The sequence below is a fragment of the Nomascus leucogenys genome, chromosome 14 (genome assembly GCF_006542625.1).
Source record: "Nomascus leucogenys isolate Asia chromosome 14, Asia_NLE_v1, whole genome shotgun sequence".
Lineage (NCBI taxonomy): Eukaryota > Metazoa > Chordata > Mammalia > Primates > Hylobatidae > Nomascus > Nomascus leucogenys.
In genome coordinates, this window is record NC_044394.1 from 9,141,925 (window position 1) to 9,166,405 (window position 24,481).

Genomic DNA, 24,481 nt, shown 5'->3' on the forward strand with positions numbered 1-24,481 from the left:
TTCCAAGCTCTACTGCTCCCAGGCCAGCATGACATCTGCAGTGACAATTTTAACAGGCTGGACACCCTCGTGTCCCCCTACCACTTATCCTTGGCCCACTTGCCACTTGTGCCTTACCCAGTGGGGAGGAAGTGGCAAGGCCTTGGCTCTGGGTTCCACAGGTAGAGTTTTGCAGGGGAGTCCAGTGAACTCATTCTTTACAAAACCTACCCAGGCCTGCTTTCAGCCACCCCTCCTGCTGAGATTATATGTAATATATAATATTATATATAATTTTTTATAGAGACAGAGTCTTCCTCTGTCACCCAGGCTGGAGTACAGTGGCATGAACATAGCTCACTACAGCTGCAAACTCCTGGGCTCAAGTGATCCTGCTACCTCAGCTTCTCGAGTAGCTAGGACTACAGGCATGCACCACCAGGCCTAGCCTTTTTTTTTTTTTTTCTTTTTTTTTCTGTAGAGATAAGATCTTACCATCTTGCTCAGGCTGGTCTGGAACTCCTGGCCAAGCCATCTTCCTGCCTTGTCCTCCCAAAATGCTGGTATTACAGACATGAGCCACCGTGCCTGGCCAAGAGACTATGTATTTTGAGTAGCTGCTGGGAGGTGGGGACTAAGTTCTGGTCTGAGGAGAACTTCCTGGGAGTCCAGGAAAGAAATATCTGTCATTGTTGGTGCACAGTGAGTAGCCCTCACTGGTCACCCAGAGGACAGGGTATGGCTCCTCCACAGTGTAGCTCCCTAGCCCCAAAAACCTGGACCTGGGCTCTCCCCAGTCACCAGAGATCCCTCTCCTTCCTCCCCAACAAAGTGTTTGGCTGGCTGCAGCAACTGTGCAGACCCTGACTAGTGGACATTCCTAAGTACCAGGGGCTCGCCTTGTGTCCCGCCAGGCTCGTCCAGAAGGCTGTTGCGGGTAGGTAGGATAAGAAATTCAGGAAGCTGAAACAGCCAGAAGGTGGAACCCGGCCGGCTCGGGGGAACTGCCTGTGGAATGGACCGGCGCTGAATGAGTGGAACAGTGGGAGGGCCTTGAAAGCGAACTCCGGAGATGGGGCGTTGTGTATAGGCAAGTCGCTAACCGGGAGCCCCGCTCCTCATTCCGACTGGATCGGGGGCCCCGCCTGTCCACGGTCCCCGTGCGGGGTGCGCTCCCTCTCCTAGGGCCGTAATTGCCGCAGCCATCCCTACGCGTCTCCAGCCCCCGTCGTCTTTGTCCATTCGGTTCCGAGGCCGCGCTTGGACTGGGGCCCCCACGACTGACCCCGGAAGCACAGCGAACGGCGCAGCTGCAGGGACGCCCTGTCCTGTAGGCGACTCGGCTCCCGAGAGGCAGGAGGTGCCGAGGACTAGCAGCAGATCTGGTGTGCAGAGCCCTGGATTCGAGTCCCGGCTTCAGAGGCCCTCGGCTGTGTGACGTAGAGGAGTCGGCCGCCCTCTAAGAGCCTTCGTGGATGACAGCTGATGCTTGGGCCTACCTTCCTCGGCTGCTGAGAGGCTCAGAAAGGACCGCGTGTAAAACGCCTTGGAATCTTAATTCTACTTAATGCCATTTACCTGCTTCCTAGAAACGGTCCATGGCTTCCGTCCCTGTCATAGCGCTGCGCAGCGGGACCGTTCTGCCCCGCTGCCCTCGAACAGCCCTTCCGCGCTCCATTGCCCCTCCAGGTGCCGTTATTTTGCCTGTTAACCTGGGGCAGGAGGTTTTAGATGAGGCTGCAAGTCTGGGCCGGCGGGGGCCTGAGGGTCGCTTGCAACCAGCATCCGCGACGGTGTCTACACTGGAATTCCAAGCCAACGGAAAGAGGGCTCCAGGGGCGCGACCAAGGTTCGGTCTCCTGCCTCCGGCTGAGCGCTGCTGGATGAATCGCCAGTCTTCCCCTGCGGCCCCCTCCTCCTCATCCCTGACCCCAACTCGACAAGATCCCCCGAGCGCAGGCCCAAGCTCCGCACAGCTTGTGGGCCGTGAGGTCCGGATTCCGAAGCTCGGCCCCGCTGGGGCTGTCCCTCCGCCTCTATTTCCAGGGTAAAGACCGCGGAACCAGTCGGGGGTCTGGGGAGCCTGGCTGCGACCTCGGCTGCAGGCTTCCGCCGCTGCTTCCAGGGTGCTGTCCACCCCGTGGTGCTGAAGCGCCCCACGCCCCTCTGCCATCTACCGGAAGCCGCGTCCGCGCTGCAGCCTGCACTCAGGATTCGACCCGAACCCCAGGACGCGTCCGCACTGGTCCAACAGCCCTCATGGATCGTCGCCTGCCTCAACTGTTTAGACTACCGCGGGTTTCACCCGGAAGCACCGGGGAGGTCGGAGCTTGCCTGAGAGGCTCGGCGAAGGTCCATGCCTTGTCCAGTCCCAGGCAGTGCGGGAGAGGTGGGCGAAGCTCGAACCCCATGCTCTGTCCCGGCACTGACAGGAATTCACTAATTATGGAGATAGTCCTCGCTCACTCCAGACCTGTCCTGTAATTGTTTGGGCCCCGGGAAGGTTTCCCTCGGCTTTTAGAATCTCAACCCCGGTGTGGCCATCCAAGCTGTGCCAACACTGCTACCTGCAAAGCAGGAGAGAAAAACTCCTGGAATTCCTCCCGCACATCTTTCACAAAGTGAATATGCCCTTCTTTGACACTGGGTACAGCCACTTCGGGACCAGATTTTTGCTCCTGAGCATATGAAATCACAAGCTTGGGCAGGCGCAGTGGCTCACGCCTGTAATCCCAGCACTTTGGAAGGCCGGGGCGGGCGGATCGCTCGAGCCAAGGAGCTCGAGACCAGCCTGGGCAACATAGTGAAGCCCCGTCTCTACAAAAAAAACATAAAAATTAGTCGGGAGTGATGGCACTGCACTACTTTGGAGGCTGAGGTGGGAGGATCACCTGAGCCAGGAAGTTTCAGTGAGCTATGATCACACCACTGCACTCTAGTCTGGGCAACAGAGCAAGACCATGTCAAAAAAAAGAAAAGAAAGAAAAAGAAAAGAAATGTCTTTCCTCTTTGGAAAGCTTGGATGACCACAGGGGGTTGAGATTCAAAAGCCGAGGGAAAGCTTCCCAGGGCCCAGCCTCCCCATACAATTCATAGGACAGGTCTGGAGTGAATGAGGACTACTATATCCACAAAAAGAAAGAGAAAGGAAAGACAAGACAATATTGCCCAATGAGTCAAGCGTGACTGTAGCACAAAGAAGCGGGGCACTCTTCCCCAGAGCGGGCCAGTTCAGAGAGGCAGTCCAGGGCTATGCCCCAGTATGGCTCCCGCCGTGCTCCTGCGCGGTGTCCCAGGGCCTCCTGGCACCTTCTTATCATCAGCCCGGGGCGAAATGCCAGACCAGATGGTGGAGGCAGAAGTCAGGCAGGCAGGTGCCGTCCAGGGCATTCCAGGCCAGCTGAGTGTGCAGCCAGCGCCCAATTCAGACAGCGCCCCGGGCCAAGGCTGGCCCGCTTAGGGACCGCGCCCGGGCTGGACGTCGCGCCCAGCGCGCAGGGCCCCCATGGACGTCGCGCTGCTGACCTAGCTATCAGACATCACCACGAGGAGTAGGCAGGCTCAGGAGGCCGAAACGCTGTCCTCACCTTGAGCACTGCCAGGCTGCTGGAGAGGCTTTCCAGGGCACAGAGGCTGCAGCGGCGCGGGGCGGCGGGCTGTGAGCGAGCATCTGTAGGGGAGCGTTTCCCGCGAGAAAGCAGAACCTGCGCCAGCCGAGGGCCCTAGGGCTGCTGGTAGGAGGACTGTTTTCTATCGCCCAGCTGCTCCCGACCTCTTCTCTGAACTGGTCCCTGCTCTGGGGAACAGCGCCCCGCTTCTTTGTGCTACGATCACGCTTGACTCATTGGGCAATATTGTCTTGTCCTTTCCTTCCTTTCATGGACATAGTCCTCGCTCACTCCAGACTTGTCCTGTGAATCGTATGGGGAGGCTGGGTCCTGGGGAGCTTTCCCTCAAGGCTTTTAGAATCTCAACCCCCTCGCCGCCCGCCCTGGCAGGGTGGGAGATAAAGCCAGAAGACAGACACCGCTCCCCCAAACCCCAGCCTCCAGTATAAGCTACAAAATAAAACTGTGGGCAGGGTGAGGTGGCTCACGCCTGTAATCCCAGCACTCTGGGAGACCGAGGCGGGCGGATCACGAGGTCAGGAGATTGAGACCATCCTGGCTAACATGGTGAAACCCCGTCTCTACTAAAAATACAAAAAAAATAGCCGGACGTGGTGGCGTGCACCTGTAGTCCCAGCTATTCCGGAGTCTGAGGCAGGACAATGGCGTGAACCCGGGAGGCAGAGCTTGCAGTGAGCCGAGATCGCACCACTGCACTCCAGCCTGGGCGGCAGAGAGAGACTCTGTCTCAAAAAAAAAAAAAAAAAAAAAAAAAAAAAAAAAAAAAAAAAAAAAATTGGCCGGGATGGTGGCTGGTGCCTGTAATCCCAGCTACTCAGGAGGCTGAGGTAGGAGGAGCACTTGAGCCCGGGAGGTGGAGGTTGCAGTGAGCCAAAATCGTGTCACTGCATTCCAGCCTGGGCAACAGATTGAGACTCTGTCTCAAGAAAAAATAAAGAAAAAAAGAAAGAAAAAGAAAAGAAAAAAGAAAATGTGGAGCTCTTCTAAGTGCAGCCCTTCTGCAACTATGCAAGCCCCTGCCCCATGAAGCCAGGCCTGCCCCAATCCTCTGCGGCACAGGCTCATTAAACTTCGGAAATCTCGGAGTTACTTACTAGGAAAAAGCCATTCCCCACTTCTCCATTTGCACAATAAACGGAGAGGCAGGGAAGACCCATCTAACCACCCCACCTGTACCCGTGTGTCACCCTTATCAGATGCAGGAGGTGAGCTAAGCTGCCAAACGCTCAGCTTCTTTCTGTGGCTGTAATACAGCCATCTCTCCCCAGGGCCACACCTGGAAAAGGGAGTGGCTAGGACAGGGTCTTCAGGGAAACTGTTGCCTTATTCTCAGCTGCTTGTCTCAGTCCCCATCCCCCCTACCCCCAACTCAGAGAGAGAGTAGTTCCAATAGGGAAGTCTCCTGAAGGAAGCTAAAGTTCTCGGTACTGGGCTTGGGGTGGACCTAAAGAGTTTTTTTTCAATTCTCTGAATGCGATTTCACTGCTGTTAAATAATACTCTCCCCCTAAATGGAAAGGAGACAGGAAGGACAGACTGATCTACAGTTCGACAGAAAGAACTTCCGAAGTATTAGAGGAGCAGGGACAGCAGAGGGCGCCAATGTTGTGCAAAGGCACTAGGGAGGAGGCACCCACAAGCACATTTTTTTTTCACACCCTTGCAAATCTATTCAGAACCACCTCACCCCCAGCCTCACACACCTTTGCCATCTCACAGGCACATCAGAGATCAGAGTGAGGACTCCAGGCTCTGATTCTCCGACTGGCCGCCAAGGGACCTTCACTAGCCCCCACCGCACCCCTCAACTATTTTCATGAACTTAGGGCAGCTCCCCTCAGTGGGGAGCTGGGGAGAGGAGCTGAGACTCCCAGTTTCCCTGCCCACCCAGTGGCCCTGTCCATCTAGTGGGAAGGCGTTGGCTGCAATGTTCTTTATAATGGGGAGTGAGCTGATGATACAACCTGGGTGTACTGTGGAGCCACAAAATGAAAGTTGCAAAGGCTGCCCAGTAACACGGACTCATGTTTACACTGAAATGTGGACATTAAAAAGCAGGACCCTCCATTGTTCACTATGTCAATAGCTTGCATATAGATAAAGACTGCAGGGGACACAGAAAAATTAAACACGATTGAGGTGAGGTGTTTTTTCTTAAAAATACGTCAAGCTTGTAAAATGATTGCCTCTGGGAAATAAGGTTATGGATAATGTTTCTTTTTCTCCTTTCCAAGTGTTCTACAATGAGCAAGTGTTATTTGGGTAATCAGGAAAAAGAAGTTCACACACACACACACACACTCTGAAAGAGCTTGCTTCCTTCCTTTTTTTCTGCTTGCCTTCCTTCCTTCCTTTTTTTCTGCTTGCCTTCCTTCCTTCCTTTTTTTCTGCTTGCCTTCCTTCCTTCCTTTTTTTTCTTTTTTCTTTTCTTTTTGAGACAGAGTCTTGCCCTGTCACCTAGGCCAGAGTGCAGTGGCAAGATCTTGGCTCACTGCAACCTCTGCCTCCCGGGTTCAAGCGAGTCTCCTGACTCAGCCTTCTGAGTAACTGGGATTACCAGCTTGCGCCGCCACCACACCTGGCTAAGTTTTGTATTTTCAGTAGAGATGGGATTTCACCATGTTGGTCAGGCTAGTCTCAAACTCCTGACCTCAGATGATCCACCTGCCTCTACCTCCCAAAGTGCTGGGATTACAGGCGTGAGCCCCCATCCCTGCTAGTCCATCCATCTTTCCGTCTTTCTTTCTTTCTTTCTTTCTTTCTTTCTTTCTTTCTTTCTTTCTTTCTTTCTTCTTTCTTTCTTATTTCTTTCTTTCTTTCTTCTTTCTTTCTTTCTTCTTTCTCTTTCTTTCTTTCCTTCTTTCTTTCTTTTTTTCTTTCTTGAGACAGGGTCTCACACTGTTGCACTGTTGCACTGTTGCCCAGGCTGGAGTACAGTGGCGTGCTCATAGCCCACTGCAGCCTCCATCTCAATCTCCCAGACTCCAGGGATTCTCCTACCTCAGCCTCCTGAGTAGCTGGGACTATAGATGTGCACCACCATACTCCCCTAATTTTTTATTTTTTGTAGAGACGGAGTCTCGCTATGCTGCCCGGGCTGTTTTCAAACACCTGGGCTCAAGTGACCTTCCTGCCTCAGCCTCTCGAAGGGCTGAGATTACAGGTGTGAGCCACTGCGCCTGGCCAAGTCTCTTTTTTCTTCCCTTTCCTTTTCTTTTTCTTCTTTCTCTCACTCTCTCTCTCTTTTTTTTTTTTTTGTTGAGGCAGGGTCTCACTCTATCACCCAGGCCCCAGGCTGGAATGCAGTGGTGTGATCTTGGCTCACTGCAGCCTCCACCTCCTGAGCTCAAGTGATTCTCCAGCCTCAGCCCCCCAAGTGGCTGGGACTACAGGCATGTGCCACCATGCCCAGCTCATTTTTGTATTTTTTGTAGAGACCGATTTCACCATCTTGCCCAGGCTGGTTTTGAACTTCTGGGCTCAAGCAACCTGCCAGGCTTGGCCTCTCAAAGTGCTGGGATTACAGGTGCGAGCCACCGCCAAGCCACCCGTGAGCCTGTTTTCTTAATGTTGTCACCATGTTAATTAAGGAAGGAGCATTCCTTTCCTCACCAAAGTTGCTCGTGTGGCTCTTCTTCTCCCCAATCCAGTTCTCCCTCATCACCCTCTTTAGGAGATCCCTCCACCACAAAACCAAAAAGTAAATGAACACACTTGCAAAATCCGACCTCACTCTGATCCCAGCCTCCTGCTGGTGTGAGCCTGGGCTGTTGTGGCCAAGATGCTGAGAGGGGAGGGGACGACCACGGGGGAGTATTCCTGAGTTTTCTGCAGGAGAGGAACAGAACATATGTCACTTCTATCACTGGGTTTTTCCACACGTATTACTGCTATTGTTATTTCAAAATGTTCAGGGCCAGAAGTTTCTGCCAACTCCTCTACCAAAAAGGCTCCTGTCCTTCCCTAGTGACAGTCTCCAGCTCTCTCTGCCGGCCCCCCTCTCCCCTCCCCCAGATTCTCTGCACAGTCCAGAGAAATAGGGCAGGCATAGAGGGTGGGAAGAGGGCACGCAGCCTCCACAGGTGCTGGCAGGAAAGGAGTTTTTTCGTCTTTGCTGGAATACAGCAGAGATCCAGGCTGGGGAGAGGTGGAGCCCAGGCTGTTGACTAACCCTTCTTTTGTGTGGATTTAATCTCACTCTCTGGGAATGCAAAAGCTAGAATCTCTGCAAACCTTTCCCTGAATAATCTGTGAGTCAGCGGAGAATCTGCGGGTGAGGAAAGAGAGGGCAGATGGAGGCTGGGACTCCCAGTGGGAGGGAAGTATGTGGTGTTGGGAGGAGGTGAGATGGCACAGAAAGAGCACTGGGAAGTGGGGCAGGAGACCAAAGTTCTAATCCCACCTCTACTCCTCTCTCCTTGCTGTGAATTTGGGCAAACCACTGCCCTCTCTGAGCCTCAGCTTCCTCTTCTGTAACTCATAGAAGTAACAGAGGATCCCTACCTGCTTCTGGGGTCTAGTGACCCTCTCTGAGAATGTTTCCTGGTCTACAAAATTAGGATCTTGCTATCTATCCCCCACCAAAGCAAAGATCAGTCCAACCTTCCAATCCTAACAGACAAGCCCTGTCTGGTCCCAAACCCCTCTCCAGCCTCACCCCCATGCCTTTTCTCATTCTGTTTCCTTCACCTGCATCTGCCTTTCCTTTTTAAGTTAAAGTCTACTTTTCTTTGAAGACTCAGTGCAGGTCTGATCTCTTGAGGGAGCTTTCCCCAGTCTCTTTCCCACAGGCTGGGTTAGGTGCTGCTCCTCTGGGCTCCTGTGCTGTTCTGGGCATAAGGCCACTGTGGCCTTAACAACTAAGAATTACAGCTGAGGTTTACTGAGCACTCAGTAAGTGTCCAGACAGGCCCTTCACCCAGCATTATCTTGTGGAATTCTAACCACACTCTTGTGAAGGTATTGCTGGTTTTCTTTTTCTTTTCTTTCTTTTTTTTTTTTTTTGAGACAGAGTCTTGCTCTATTGCCCAGGCTGGAGTGCAGTGACAGGATCTCAGCTCACTACAACCTCTGCCTCCTGGGTTCAAGTGATTCTCCTGCCTCCACTTCCCATGTAGCTGGGATTACAGGCACCCGCCACCACACCTGGCTAATTTTTGTATTTTTAGTAGAGACGGGGGTTTCTCCATCTTGGCCAGGCTGGTCTCGAACTCCTGACCTCAAGTGATCTGCCCACCTCGGCCTCCCAAAGTGTTGAGATTACAGGCATAAGCCACTGTGCCCGGCAGCTGCTGTTTTTATTTCTGCTGTGTTTTTTTGTTATTTTGCTTTTTTTTTAATCATGGTCGAAGGCTGGTGATTTTCCTGATCAGGACACTGAGCCTGACGGGGGTGAAAGCTGAGTGTCGGGTTTGGGATGTAGACCCCAGGCAGTGTGGCTCCTACTCCTATTCTGATCCTCTGCCTTATATTCTCTCTGCCCTCCTGCTATGCTGAGCATAAGGTATGATAGGTTTCTGTTTAGGGCAATGTATTTGACCTTCCCCTGAGCTGTGAACCCAGGGGTGCAGGGTCTCAGCTCCCTTTGTGCCTCTACTCCATGCCTCTCACAGTCCCAGTGGGGGCTGCCTCTGAACCTCATGTTCCCAGGTTTATAGTCAGGGCTCTCCTCCTTGCCCTTGGGAGCCCAGGAAGAGCCTGGATGTGCCAGGGCCCCTCCCCATTGCTAACTCAATGTCCCATCCCACCCAATGCTGCCTCCACACCTGCCTAGGGTCACGTTTAATCCAGCTAAGGGGGCTCTGCTTAGAGGTCATGGCCACATGTGCCAATGTGCCAAGCTGTGGGCCCAGCCTCCTCAGACTTTAGTCCACGGAGGCCTCACGGCAATCTTTGAGAAAGATTGGGGGATGATTTCCGTTTCACAGATGAGGAAAACTGAGGCTTAGCTGCCATCACAGAGCAAGTGGATGGAGCCAGAAGTAACTCCAGGGTTATGTGTCTCAAAGCCCCTTAGCTTTCCCATGGCCTCCCTTCTGTTCCTGACAGGGTCATGCGTGCAAACATCCCCAGGGGACAAGAGTGTGATTAATCTTTGCATCCGCCATGGGCAAGCAGCTACACCCAGGCACTGAGAGGCCAGTTGTGAGAGTCTGGGCTGGGCAGGCCCTGGTTCACAGCAGACTCCAAATAACTGTTTATTGGTGGAGGTCAGCAGGGCAGGGATTACCATCTCCAGTTTATAGATGAGGAAGTTGCAATCAGCCGGGTGCAGGAAAATTGCCCAAGGTCATCCGTGAGTCAGAGGAAGAGCAAAGACTTGAACTCAGAACACTGGGGGCCTATGCAGAGTAAGAGGAAGGAGGCTGGGGCTGCTGGGCTGGGCTCTCCCACTCAGGTGGCCTGGGCTGGCAGCTTTATGGGCCCTGTAAGTCGCTGGGAGGTGTCAGCATCCATTCCAGCTTTAATGACCCTAAATCACACCTTGCCCCCTACAGGTAAGCAGGGCCCCAGGTAGCCTAAATAGTGACAGGTGACTGGTTTATGGCAGGACAGGACTGGGGTCAGGGCTGGAGATAAGGCTGAGAATGTTAAGACCAGGAACAGGAAGGGAGGGCCACTCACCCTGTGTAACCTTGAAGTTAGAGATGGCAAATGGAGCAGGGACCACTCCACCGCCCCATCGCCAGTGTGCAGGCTCTGTGGTGCCCATAATTAAGATGCACCCACGAGAGAGTGCATAGCTTTACCCCTCCCCATTCCTCAGAGGGGATGCCCTACCAGGGACTCGTTCTCCTCACCCATCTTTATGGTCCCAAAATGCACCCAGGGCCCCCCTCTCTCCTGGGGGGCCTGAATGCAATGAACTTTAAAGTGGGTCATTGATCAATAGTCCCTTAACCCCACTAAAATTTCCCAAGCCTCTCCCCTGCTCATCAGGGGGCTGGCCTGAGGTCACAGGGACTCCCTGGGGTGGTTTTTATTCCCAGGAACAGGCTTCCTCAGTCCTGAAAGGGACATTTTTATAGCCCTGTGAACACAAATGCACTCCCCAGAATAGGCTCTGGGTGTGGAATCCCTCCGGCGGCTGTCCTGGTCGCAGGCTGGTGATTACATTATACAGTGGTGTTGACAATAGAGCCCTAAGCCTGGCATGGACACCCCCTCCCCGCCCTCCTGCCTCTCTGTAGGATCAAAGCTGCTCTGTGAGGCTGTGTGATCCTGGGCCAGGAGCAGGGAGTCAGCCTCAACTCTAAGCAAGGAGGAAGCGTCTTTGCCTGAATCCTTCTGGGGGAGGCAATCCCCCTTCAGAGGTCCCCAGCCCAGGTTCGAAGGTCGGTAGGGACTGAGAGGTTGGCAGCGGATGGGGAGTGGCTAAACCAGAAAAAGGGGCTTCCTGTTGATGGGTTGATGGAGGAGGTCCACGTCCACTGCCCGGTTCCCCGTCCCTCTCCTGCACCCTAGCCTGAGCTTCCCAAACTCCCACAGCAGCCCCCACCCCCTGTGGGACACAGAGGACCTGCAGTAGCAGGGGGGCACAGCTAAGAGAGGAGACAAGAGGCAGCTTGGGGGCATGGGGGGACCCCATTTCCCCAAATGTTGGAGCCGCCCTTAAGGGAACTTTCCCTGGACTCCTCTGGAGATCTTGCCAGATGGGAGAACTAGGGGTCCATTCAGACCCCAGTCTCTTCTCTTCCTATCTCATCTCTCCACCTGGGGGGCTCAAAGAACCTAGCTCCTCCCCTTTGACCCCATCAGCTTCTCCCTCACCGAATCCTCTTACAATCCATTTCTTAATTCTGCCCCCTCATCCCTCCCTGGTCATCACATAAACACCAGCAAGGGCAGTTTAGGGACAGCTTTGCTCTGTGTTCGAAGAAAGGTCTTTGGTCTGCTTAGAAATTAAGTTTGGAGCAGCCTGGGAGGAAATGGAAGAGATGAGACCCAGAGAATCAATGACCACTGCCTGGGAGAGACAAGAGACCCTTTCTGCGGCCACTGATTCAACAAACGGCATCACAGGCCCCTCAGCCTCTCATCTCTTCGAGGCCATCTTCACCCCCACCCCCACCCCAAGGCCATTCCAAGGTCCCATTCTAGACCACTGCGCAGGAGTGGCGCCAAAGTGATCGAAGTCATCATCGGGGCACTCATCTTTGTGTGGGTCAAGCACTTTGTGATGCCAGGGACCAGGAGTAGGATGGGGGAGGGGCAGGGCGCCGCTTCTGAGTGGAGAGGACGGGGAGTGGGCGAGGGGGCCTCGCGCACAGGGCAATAGGTGGCCAGGCGGGGCGGGGGACCGGGGAGAGCGGAGGATTTCAGATGAGGGACAGGGGAAGGTGGAGAGGGGAGGGCAGGCCCCGCCAGGGGGAGGAGCCGCCTCCCGCGTCCAGCTGTGGGGGCTCCCTCCCGTCGCGGCTCCGCTATAAAACCCAGGCCGGCAGGATCCCTGCACCCGCGGCGGCCTCCTCGGTGCGCGACCCCCGGCCCAGAGGACTCTTTGCTGTCGCGCAAGATGTGGATGCTGCTGGCGCTCCTGGCCCTATCTGCGGCGCGGCCATCGGCCAGTGCAGGTGAGCTCCCGGGCTCCCGCCCCAGGTGCCCCTCGGCGGTCCCCTCCATGCCCCCAGCTCCCGCCCCTGCAGAGGCTCCCCGCGGGCGACCGGTGAGCGTCGGGCGGCGCTTGGGTCCCGGGTTGCGTGTGCCCCGGGAGCCGCGAGGGTGCGGGAGGACTGGGCAGCGCGCGAGCTTGTGTGTGCACACGCGTGTCCGCAGCGGCTGGGGGAGCGTGTGCATGCTTGTGCGCGGTGAGGGTGTGTGCGCGTGGCCCGGCGAGACGAGTTGGGAGTCCCTGATAAGGATGCGTCTCAGGCTGGGCGCGGGTGCTCCAGCCTGTAATGCCAGCACTTTGGGACGCAGAGGCGGGTGGATCACCTGAGCCCAGGAGTTCGAGATCAGCATGGCCAACATGGTGAAATCCCATCTCTACCAAAAATACAAACATTAACCGGGCGTGGTGGCACACGCCTGTAATCCCAGCTACTCGGGAGGCTGAGGCCGGAGAATTGCTTGAACCCAGGAGGTGGAGGTTGCAGTGAGATCACGCCACTGCACTCCAGCCTGGTGCTCCGTTTAAAAAAAAAAAAAAAAAAGGATGCTTCTCGGACCCGCCTCAACGCACGCCTTCTTTTCTCACCCAGCCTCCTCCGTCTGCCCGTGGGTTTCTGTCTGTCCCGCTGGGACTCAGCGCTGGGTGACTGCCCCGCGTCCAGAGCAAAGGCGGTGTGGCAGGGTCCTGGAAGCCGCGCTTCCCACCCGGGTTCCTTGCCCTCGAGGGTCGCAAGCTCCCCTGGCCTCCCTAACCCCCAGCGCTGAATTGGGAGCCTGGCGGGGGCGGGGGGTGGGGGACCTGGAGCCCCAAGGCCTCTGCGGAGCCGGTCTTTCCGGACAGGGTGATTTTCGTTTAAAGATTAATGGTGAAGCCGAGCTCTTAATTATTCCTCTAGGTGGGAGGTGGCAGGAAAGGCATGTTAATATTTGATAAGGAGCTAAAGGCGCTTCAAGCGGCTGGGCACGGGGATCCGATCCTGGAGGCACCTTCTTTGCAACCCCAGGTCCCATCACCGGAAGACCCCATCTGCCAGTTCTCAGCCCAACCACCCCTCGGATGGTTCTTGGCGTCCACGCAGGCTGAAACCTCCTCTCCCAAGTTAGGTGCTCCAGCCTCAAAGCCGCGGAGTGAGGGGTGAAGGTGTCCTCTGCACAGAGAGGAGCCAGCGTGTGCCCTTTGCAGCAGGGACTGGCTGAGCTGTCGTAGAGGGTCGAGGGGCATCTTGCAGCCTCTCCTCCGGGCCCCTGGGAGAAGAAAGAGAAAAAGCAGAATGTGGAAACTTTTATTTGTAGGGTTGGACATTGGAAACCTGCTAAGCAGCTAGACAGTAGAAAGAGAAATGCTTTGCAGTTCGGGTGCTTTGTAGCTGTGTGGTCTTGGGTAAGTCACTTCCTGTCCCGTTTGCGAAACAGGTGTAGTCATTCTGACTTCAGGGGTTTTAAGCGTTTGAATAAGATAATGGGTTTAAGTGATTAGTGCAGTGCCTGTGTGGCACGTGGCCGGTGCACCACATACCAAGTTTATGGGGCTCTCCTCCAAGCCTGGGGCCAGTGTCAGGAATGTGTCTCAGCTCACCCCTCACACAAGCTGCGATCCGCTTTAGTGCCAAGGCTTTCTGACCCGGACCTGCCTTCCATTCATCTTATCGGGGACTCAAGCTGAGAAGGGACCAGGTTGCATATGGAGACCCCAGAGCATCTCTGTCCATTGAGACAGGAGGAGGGGAGAGGATATTTGGTCCTCTTCGGAGCCCCAGATCCCTGGCCTGGAGCGGCTGAGACTTTGCCCAGGACACACTTGGGTTGTGCTGAGCTGTTTTTCAGGATTATCCCCTGTCCCTCAGAGGGGGAGGTGGGGTGAGCAAGGTCCATTAGAGAGGCTTCTTCAGCCATCTTGAAATAAGGGGGAGGGGTGGCAGGTCAGTCAGTGTGGGGGGCAGTAGCTGGGTGACAGGCGACTGACTTTCGGTCTCTAACCTCTGGTCAGGGTGGATGGACTAGGTAGGATGTGGCGCTGGACACCGAGACCTCTGGGTAGGTAGCCCCTCTCCTTCCCAGGCCCTCTTGGGAGTGGCCTGAGTCAGTGGGCTGGTACTTATCTGCAAGGGTGGCCCTCTCATTCAACGAGGACAGGAACCTGAGTGGTGGGTGCTCCTGCCACCAGCACCCCACCCTCATCCACGGACATGGACCTGACCCCTGGCCTTGACCTCACCACCATTATGTTTTCCTGGCTGCTGCTTCCTGAAGAAGGTAGTTACAAGCGCGTTCAGCCAAGCAGGTCAAAAGTCTCCATGATTAAGACAGTGGATCAGAGGTCACCACTACAAACCTAGGAGCTGCGGCCAGAGCCAGGGAAGACCAAATTCCTAAGAAAAGCTAAGCCTGGAACAGATGGGCCCCAGGGAGGCTGTGAGGCGAGTTACAGGGGGTTCCACCCTTTGCAGCTGGCTCTTGGGGATGCTGGCTGAAGGGAGGCTTCTCCTGGAATGGCTGCCCCTGGGGCCTCCAGTCAGAGGAGAGGCCAGCCCAATCTTCAAAACCCCTTCCTCCTTCAAGACCTCTGCGGGTGGGGACATGGGATGATTATGGCAAGGAACTGTCATGGTGCAAATGCCCTCTGATTTATTATCTCCTCAGTCACCAGCACTGGGAATTTGGTGGCTGCACCTGTCGGAGGCGTTTGAACCAGTGTGACTCCATTTTGGGTGAGGGCTAGGGAAATGAGGCCGGGATTTGCTGGGCTGCATTCTCAGAAAGTCAGGCATTTCTAGCCTCTAGATGTTTGCAGTTAAGGGAACAAATTAATAATATTTACTACACAGACCCAGACTTGGGAAGGTCCAGATATTCCGATATCTGGAGAGCAAAGGCATTCCTAATTTTGCTTTAAAAATAATAATGTCGGCCGGGCACCGTGGCTCACATCTGTAATCCCAGCACTTTGGGAGGCCAAGGCGGGTGGATCATTTGAGGTCAGGAGTTCGAGACTAGCCTGGTCAAAATGGTGAAACCCTGTCTCTACTAAAAATACAAAGACAGCTGGGCGTGGTGGTACATGCCTGTAATCCCAGCTACTCAGGAGGCTGAGGCAGGAGAATTGCTTGAAATTGGGAGGTGGAGGTTGCAGTGAGCCAAGAGCCTGCCACTGCCCTCCAGTCTGGGCAACAGAGTGACACTCTATCTCAATAATAATAATAATAATAATAATAATAATATCGATTCTTGCATAATATAGTAATTAAGAAAATTAATCCTTTATCACAAACCCTTGTAGCAGAGCACATGTCCCCATATATACAACGCATTGGATGCATTCCTTCTCTGACTTTTGGGAATGTCCTACTCTACTACAGCTACTATGGAGTAGCTGTCCTTTCACCACTGTCCTTTCTTAATAAACTTGCTTTTCCTTTGCACTGCAGACTCGCCCTGAATTCTCTCGTGTGCAAGATCCAAAAACCCTGTCTTGGGGTCTGGATCGGGACCCCTTTCCTGTAACATGCCTTCTGTCAGAGGAAGATTGTGGGACTCAGAATGTCAGATAACTCTTCTGTGGAGACTGAGCAAAGGCGAGTGGGAGCTGGAGGCTTTGGAGCTCTGCCCCACTGCCGGGGTGGCGAGTCGCCACTGCCCTCTGCAGAATCCACCCACGTGGGGGTGGTTCAGGTGCAGCAACTCCCAGGGACAGCAGAGTCCTTCCCGGGGCTGGGGATGGGCCATCAGGGGGAGGACACTGCAGCTCTGAAAAAGGTGATGCCAGCGGGGAAGGAGAGGCAGTGATCAGGGCTGGGAAACTCCAAAGCCTGAAGCGGCTCTTCGTGGCCAGTTAGTTTTCCTGGGGATGCTCCTTCATGGCTCCCTCCTCATCCTGTCCCCACTCCGGGGACTCCACCCTGGCTTAGACTATAAGAAGATGGGATTGTGGGGGCAGCCCAGGCACGAAGGGAGAGGGCGGATGAGCTCAGAGGCCTCAGCTTTGGCTGAGTAGGAACCATGCTTTTCTTAGGAATTTCCTCATCTTGATTTCTTTCCAAGTCACTTCATTTCTCTCCTCTCTCAGCCCCTCCTTGGCTTTGGCCATCTGCTCCCAAAAGGAGGCCATGGGGTGGGTGGGAGGGGTGGGCTGGAGGGAAGGAGTTGTCGATGGGATTTTACTAAGTGCCAAGCTGCCTGAACCTCATTTAATCCTCCCCACGGCCCTATGAGGTGGGTACGTTTGTCTCATGTTACAGATGATACAACTGAGGCTCAGAGAGCTTAAGGGACTTGCCCCCAAACCCATCTAAGCCCCCTGAGTGGCTCAGCCAGAATTCCAAGCTCTGGACGAGATGCTGTGTTCGCCCTGCTGGTGCAGCCTTTAAAAAAAATAATAGACTTTATTTTTAGAACAATTTTAGGCTCACATAAAAATTCAGCAGGAAGTACGGAGGGTTCCCATAGGCCCTTCTGCCCTGCATGCACGTCCCCCTCTTATTAACATCTTGCATCCATGTGGGACATTTGAGGTGCAGCCATTTGAGGGTTCTACTGCCCTGAGGCAGAGCCCTCAGCCTGGCCCCAAAGATCAGGACTGTGGGTCGAGGGGCAGGGGAGAAAGCCTGGCTGCTTTCCTCCTAGCGGGAGCTGTGAGACGCTAGCCAAGAAGGGATCTTAGTAACACGGGGCGAGGCATTCTGGGGAGGGGCCGCCTAATCTCCTCCCTTATCTTGGATCTGGGAAGTCTGCCCGGCTGAACCTGACTATTGTCACAGGAGCGAGGCTGGGCTGAGTCCTCCTCTTCTCCTCTCACCAGAGTCTCCCTTCCAGGTTTGGGGTGGGGGAGGTAAGCGGGGAGGAGGCGGCTGGTGACCAAGGAATGGAGTATCCAGGCCAGCCCCACGTTAGAGATGAGTGGCCTCAGAGGGCTTCCCGGGAGGGCCAGTGGCTGCTTGGCCTGGCCGTGCCTGGGGAGCAGAGCCCTACGCCAGCTGACCTGTTGATCAGCCCCTGCTTAGTTTCCAATTGAGTCTCTTTCCCTGGGCCCTCAATCCTACTGCCAGGAACACTCCATCCTAGCCCAAGAGGGGCTACAGTCCCAGGGGTAGGCCCAGCCTCTGATCCTCCTGTGTGTGTGAGCAACAAGACACACGCACGCACACTTCACACCTTTCCTCTCTGCTCCAGAGTCACACTGGTGCTACGAAATTCAAGCCCAGGTCTCCGCCTGCTTGGGTGAGTACACCTGCTTGGGTGAGTACGGCCAGTCCAGGGACTGCTCTTTCTGCATGGTGGGCACCATGCAGGCTGAAATGGAGACCCCGGAAGGGTGGGAAGGGAGGGGTGATGGTGGCCTCCCAGGCAGAGATCAGTTCCCAGCATACACACACACACACACACACACACACCTCTCTCTCTCTCTCTCACTCACACACACACAGATATACACACACACACAAGCACACTCACACAACACACACAAGCACACACTCAAACACTCACACACACGTACACAAACACACACTCACACTCACACAAACCCACACTCTCACACTCACACACACACACACTTACACTCTCCTGTCCTGGTGCTCAGGGACCAGGGAGCATAGAGTGACCTGAGGCTTCACTGGCACCTGCTGTCACCGAGAGAGCATGTTCCCTGTGGAATGAATCGGCAGCAGCATTAAAGGAGGAAAGGCGTTTTGCTGTTTCCCATAATAAAATGGGGAGTTGTTTCTATCCCAGTGACACCCCTTGCAGGGGGCCTGAGCCATGGTCCTTTACACTTTTATTCGAATGCTGACGAATTCGAATGCAAACCCTGCAGTCTGCTGTCTTTTGGTGACTGAGCAGTGCTGCCCGCTCCTGACCCTGGCCCACCTGGTGTTGGGGTCACCAGGGTTCAGGGAACCAGCTCCTCCAGGGGTACTCCTCTCCCTCCCATTCCTCAGATGATGCTCAGCGCCCTTCATCAGCAGTGCCCCCAGGGGTCCCACTCCACTGTTTCCAAAGCCCTCTCCATCCGCCTCCTTTAAACTCTCTGACATCCCAGGGAAGCGGATTATCTCTGCAGTTCCCATTTTACATCTGGGAAACCCAGGGCTTGGAGAGGCCGTGTGCACCACCTCATGAAGTTGTCCCTACCCCGGAGCTCACAGTCAACAGTTGGCAGCCCTGTTCCCACCCTGTCCCACACTGGGGCTAGACTCCCCAGCCTTGCATGTGTGTGTCTGTGGAGGAGGAGGAGGGCCCAGGGAGGGCAAGGGCAGAGTTCTGAGCTGAGCATCCCTGCAGCCCAGCCTTCAGGCCACCCCAAAGCATTTCCGTGTGGGAACTGAGTGGGTGGGTCTGACTTCAGTGGGGCGGTGGGGGCTACACCTTGGTGCCAGGCGCCTCTGACTCTAAGCCCACCCTCTCTCCCTGCTTAGTGCCAGTCAAGTGGGGTGGAAATTGCCAGAAGGACCGCCAGTCCCCCATCAACATCGTCACCACCAAGGCAAAGGTGGACAAAAAACTGGGACACTTCTTCTTCTCTGGCTACGATAAGAAGCAAACGTGGACCATCCAAAATAACGGGCACTCAGGTGGGCTGGACAGAGGCCCTGGGTAGGCCTGGGCACCCGAGCTCCCCGAGGACTGAGAGGCTGGGGCTCCTCCCAGGAGGGCGTGCCAGGCCCAGGCCCATCTGTGCTGCGAGGGGGCTGAAAATCCCATGGGGGAGGACAGCTTCCAGGAGGAGAGAACACTCTAGTATGTTTTCGGTACTTTCGTCAGACCAGTCTGGGATGGGGGGGAGGAAACATTCCAGGAAGAAGGACATGTGCAAAGGCGCAGAGGCATGGGACAGCTCGGCGCATTCAGAGGACTGCCAGGAGCTCTGTGTGGATGAAGGACAGACAGTGAAGCCAGGCGGAGCCCAAGCGAGGCCCAGGGGCAGATCACCCAGGCCTGAGGAGTTTGGACATTACCCCGAGGACACCAGGGCACCACAGAGGAGGTGGACGCAGAGGAGGCACCAGGGCAGAGCTGCAGTTTGGGGCAGTGGAGGGTGCAGGAGAGGGGGAGGCAGGCAGGGAGGCCAAGGAGGAGGCCAGGGAAAGGTCCGGGGCTGTCCCACCCTGCCCCACCCCTGCAGGCCAGGACCCGAGCCCATGAAGGGTGGGAGGCCGGAGACAATGTCCCTTCTGGGTGAAGCTGGGGTGAGGGGCTGGAGGAGGCTGAGGGAGGCTGGTTCGAGGACTCTGCCCCTTCTGTGCCCCCAGTGATGATGTTACTGGAGAACAAGGCCAGCATTTCTGGCGGAGGACTGCCTGCCCGGTACCAGGCCACACAGTTGCACCTGCACTGGTCCAACTTTCTACATAACGGCTCGGAGCACAGCCTGGATGGGGAACACTTTGCCATGGAGGTGAGGGCCCCTTCCCGACTGAGACCTTGTCTGGGCTCTGGGCGTGCACCTGCCTTGGGCAAGCAGGGTAGTCCAGGCCCTCCATAGGTCCCCTCTTCACCCCTCCACCCCAACCAGATGCACATAGTACACGAGAAAGAGAAGGGGACATCGAGGAACGTGAAAGAGGCCCAGGACCCTGAAGACGAAATTGCGGTGCTGGCCTTTCTGGTGGAGGTGGGACTCCCATCCCCCACTTCCCAGGGAACCCGGGGCTGAGAGCTTCTTCTTAGGATTCAGAGACCTGGGACTCCAGCGAGGCAGGAGAGGGCGGGGATACTCCAGCTTCCGCCTCTGTTGCTGGGGTTGCATGTCCCCGGGCCAGGTGGGGAGCCCAGAGCCTCCATCCCAGAAGCTGCCTGGCCTTCCGTCCCCAGAACGGGAGGATGAACTGGCCACCGCCACTGGCTCCCTGCAGACTTTCTCAAGACCCTTCCCTCCCCTTCCAGGCTGGACCCCAGGTGAACGAGGGCTTCCGGCCGCTGGTGGAGGCACTGTCTAATATCCCCAAACCTGGTGAGTCAGGATGGGGGAGAAGGGCGTGGGGTGAGGAGGGGGATTCCTCCCACAAAGGAAGGGGTGGGTGTGTGGGGAGCTGGGCTCTCAGAGTGCAGGGGAAGAGGGGCTCCTTCTCCCACCCTCACTGACAATGTCCTCTGCCCCCACCCCAGAGATGAGCACCACAATGGCAGAGAGCAGCCTGCTGGACCTGCTCCCCAAGGAGGAGAAACTGAGGCACTACTTCCGCTACCTGGGCTCACTCACCACACCAACCTGCGATGAGAAGGTCGTCTGGACTGTGTTCCAGGAGCCCATTCAGCTTCACAGAGAACAGGTGCACAGGGCCTGGGGCAGGGCATGGGCTCCCACTGCCTGGCTCCCCAGAAATTATCCCTCTGTCTGCCCTCAGAGGTCCCTCAGGATACGGGTGGGGAGCCCAGGTAACTGAAGTCCATTGTTAATCATGGACATTCACTGAAGACAGGCAAGAAAAGCCTGAGCTGTTTCATCACCAGATTGGGGGCTAGACGGGAGGCAGGGGAAGGTGGAGTCATTCAGAAAATGGTGTGGGGGTTTCTATAATAAACGAGGCTCCGGGGAGACAGCAGTGAGCCCAAAGGACACAAATCCCTACCCTTGCACTACTTTCATTCCAAAACAGTGGTTCTCAAAGTGCGGCCCCTGGACCAGTGGAGTCAACATCATCACCGGGGGAATTTGGTAGAAATGCTAATCCTCAGAGCTACTGAATCAGGAACTCTGGGGGTGGAGCCCAAGCACTGAGGCCCAACAAGCCCGCCCCCCAGCTGATGCTAACGCATGCTCAAGTTTGAGAGCCACTGTCCTGTAGTAAGAGTGACAAGAGAAGCAGGCATTGCGGGCCCCCTGGGGTGTGAGTGAAAGGAAGCCAGTGGGCACTTAGCCCTCAGCCATGCCACGCACCTCATTTACATCCCCTGTTCTTATCATCTTCATGACCACCTTGAGAGCCAGGGGTTCAGAGCCCCTCTTTCTTAATGAGGGCTCCCAGGAGACGAGGTGCCTGCCTGAGGTCACACGGCAGGGAGTGCAGCTCCCCCTGCCCCCACCTGCTGAGCCCGGTCACTTCCGCAGATCCTGGCATTCTCTCAGAAGCTGTACTACGACAAGGAACAGACACTGAGCATGAAGGACAATGTCAGGCCCCTGCAGCTGCTGGGGCAGCGCGCGGTGATCAAGTCCGGGGCCCCGGGTCGGCCGCTGCCCTGGGCCCTGCCTGCCCTGCTGGGCCCCATGCTGGCCTGCCTGCTGGCCGGCTTCCTGTGATGATGGCTCACTTCTGCACACAGCCTCTTTGGTGCCTCAGCTCTCCAAGTTCCAGGCTTCCAGTCCTCAGCCTTCCCAGGTGGGACTTTAGGCATGATTAAAATATGGATATATTTTTGGAGAAACCTTTCTCAAGTGTGTTTTTAGCCTCCCACAGCTACCCCACCCTGTCCCCCTCCACCCACCCCTGTTCCCCCTGTTCCAGGGCGGGGGCTTTAAGGCCAGATTTCTCCCAAGCAGGTACCACCAGGTGTCCCCACTCCCATTCTATGTGAATTCCGTGTCTATACCCCACTCCCTTCTACCAGGACCTGGACCTTGGAGAGATGCTGAAGGCATCTTGGAGCTTCATCACAGCAGAAGCTAGAGGAGTTCCAATCTAATCTCTTCATCATATATAGGGGGAAACTGAGGCTAAGACAGAAGAGGTTGGGGCCGGGCATAGTGATTCACGCCTGTAATCCCAGCACGTTGCGAGGCAGAGGCATGTGAATCACTTGAGCCCTGGAGTTCAAGACCAGCCTAGGCAACATGGTGAAGCCCTGTCTCTATAAAAAATACAAAAATTAACCAGGTGTGGTGGTGCACACCTGTAGTCCCAGCTACTCAGGAGGTTGAGGCAGGAGGATTGCTTGAACCCAGGAGGCGAAGGCTGCAGAGAGCTGAGATTGCACCACTGCACTCCAGCCCGGGCAACAGAGCGAGCGAGAAGAGGCTGCTTGGCTGGCTGGAGGCCATATACTGAGGCTAGGGCAGAGCCGACTGCACGATGGCAGCCCCAGCCCTGTGCGTTCTCCCCGGTGCTAGGGGTGAAAGGGTGTCCTGTGTGGGGACGGCCTAGGCAAGGTGGGCGACAGGAAGTTCATTTGTTTGCTCAAAAATTTATTGAGAATTTATGCTCTAGGCACTGGGGATATGGCAGAGAATAAAAGACAAAAATGCCTGCCCTCCTGGAGTTCACAGTCTAGTGGAGAGACAGCCCATAAATGAAGCGGGCATGTTGTCTAATAGATCGGGAGGCAGTGAGCGCATGGGAGAAAGAATTCAGGGCATGGGGCTGGGCGCAGTGGCTCGTGCCTGTAATTCCAGCACTTTCGGAAGCTGAGGCGGGCAGATCACCTGAGGTCTGGGGTTTGAGACCAGCCTGGCCAACATGACGAAACACCGTCTCTACTAAAAATACGAACATTAGCTGGGCACGGTGGCGGGTGCCCGTAATTCAGCTACTCAGGAGGCTGAGGCAGGAGAATTGAGGCAGAGGTTGCAGTAAGCCAAGACTGAACCACTGCACTCCAACCTGGGTGACAGAGAGAGACTCCGTCTCAAAAAAAAAAAGAGAGAATTCAGGGCAGGGAAGGTGGGAAGCCCTGGGGGAAGGGGCGGCTGGGAGGAGGCCAGAGACGGAGGCCTCTGGAGACTGCAAATGTTGAGGTGCGGCAGGGAGGGAGTCTTCCAGAGAAACAGTAGGGAGGAGTAGACGGAGGCAGGGAGGGAGGAAGCGGGGGCAGGGGAGGCAGGAGAGTGAGGTGGAGGGCATTGGTTTGGAGCAGGGAGGGGAGCTGTAGAAGTGAAGGCAGAACGCAGGGACAGCTCAGGGGCTGCCGCAGTGCCCAAGAGCTGATCTGCTGATGGGTTCACAGTGAGATATGAAGGAGGGCTCATGGGGGTGTCCAAGGGTGTGGGGCTTGGTCCCTTGGGACTTGTCAGGAAAGTCCCCACCACCACGGTGATTACATCTCTAATGGGTTATTTTCCCTCCTGTGGCCCGAGGGAAGTGGAGGGAGAGAGACTGGGAGGAAGCTGGTGAGAGGGGGTCCAGGACACCAGAATGAGAAGGAAAGAAGGGGACCCACACGGTCCTGAAGCCAGGTCAGGCCCCAGGTGCCAGGAACTGAGGGCCAGCAGCTCTCAGACCTCATCGTCAGGAGTAGGACTGGATTTTGGAAATCGTGACCCTTGGAGTGGGGTTGGCTGAGTGAATGGGGCACCCAGGTTTCCCCGGCAGGGTGAGGACCCGTCTGGCAGGCTGAGAGTCCGGAGGTAGAAAGCTTCCTCACAGGAAGGCGTGCCCGCCAGGAGGGCACTGAGGGATTCCATCACCTGGTTCTAGAATCCCTTGCTGGCTGTGGGAGGGGAGCTGGTGGGAGAAGGTGGTCTCTAAGCCTTCTCCCACCCGGTGCCCCCCATGCCCCTGACCACCCCTAGTCAGCCCAGGGAGAGGAGAGACGGCTGCTCCCCTCCCTCTTCCCTTTCCCTCCGTCTTCCCTTTTGTGACCAAAAATAAGTCCCCCCTCCCTTCCCTGGTGACCACGCAGCTGTGGGGGAGGGGTGGTATTGCTGTTGCCATGGCAACCGCAGGCCACCTGTCAGCGGGGGGTATGTGGACGCAGAACCTGGAACCTGTTCTTTGGTTCCCACACAGACTGCGGGAGATCTAAGCTGACCTCCCAAGGATCAGGGTTCTGAGGTCAGAACGCCCCTCCCTGCTCCCCAATGGCACCCCATCCCCACCCTCGTCCCTGCCCTCCAGGCAACCTTAGTGAATAATGTGGCAGCAGGACCAGGAAGTCCTGGCCTCTCCAACCCAAGGCAGAAGGTGTTCGACCCTCCCCATCCCCCTGGTCCCCAAATCATAAACCTGGCCAGCAGGAGCCAGACCGGGCACAGCTTGTCCAGGGCCTGGGGCTCTGGCCACCTCCCATGTCCTGCCTGCCCTCCCTGTGGCCCAGAGGCCAGAGCAGGTGCTGCCAGCACTCAGCTCCCAGCCAAGCCACTAGGGCCAGCCACCGCAGAAGTGGGCAGCTCACCCCGGGCACTGGCCCCCACCTCCAGAGGCCTCCACTGATGGCATTCCTTCTTGTGAACATGCGTGTGTTCATGAAAAGCTTCTTGTTTTTAGTAAATTCACTCCCTCCATGTGGCCTCCACCACCCCCAGCAGACCCCCACCCTGGAGATGGTGGCTCTGAGTTCCCTGTGCCCAGTCTGACTGGCTTCTGAGACAATTCCCTCTGAGGGCGAGGGAGGAGA

At 55.9% G+C, this 24,481-nt stretch overlaps 1 protein-coding gene across 7 annotated transcripts; it reads left to right on the top strand.

Annotated features, from left to right (window-relative positions):
- The first annotated feature begins 11,560 nt into the window (after positions 1 to 11,560).
- On the top strand, positions 11,561 to 21,577 carry CA4 (carbonic anhydrase 4). Of its 7 annotated transcripts, none has more exons than XM_030828134.1 (10): positions 11,561 to 12,180; positions 13,511 to 13,598; positions 15,643 to 15,789; positions 17,384 to 17,431; positions 18,628 to 18,783; positions 19,462 to 19,607; positions 19,725 to 19,823; positions 20,096 to 20,162; positions 20,318 to 20,481; positions 21,261 to 21,577. In XM_030828134.1, the coding sequence occupies exons 3-10, from the start codon at positions 15,720 to 15,722 to the stop codon at positions 21,450 to 21,452; spliced, it is 942 nt and encodes a 313-aa protein (XP_030683994.1). In that variant the 5' UTR covers positions 11,561 to 12,180; positions 13,511 to 13,598; positions 15,643 to 15,719; the 3' UTR covers positions 21,453 to 21,577. The 7 variants fall into 7 exon arrangements, with proteins under 7 accessions (XP_030683994.1, XP_030683995.1, XP_030683998.1 ...); XM_030828138.1 differs by lacking the exon at positions 15,643 to 15,789 and adding an exon at positions 14,205 to 14,251 and having other exon boundaries at positions 11,562 to 12,180; XM_030828135.1 differs by lacking the exon at positions 13,511 to 13,598.
- Positions 21,578 to 24,481: the final 2,904 nt, after the last annotated feature.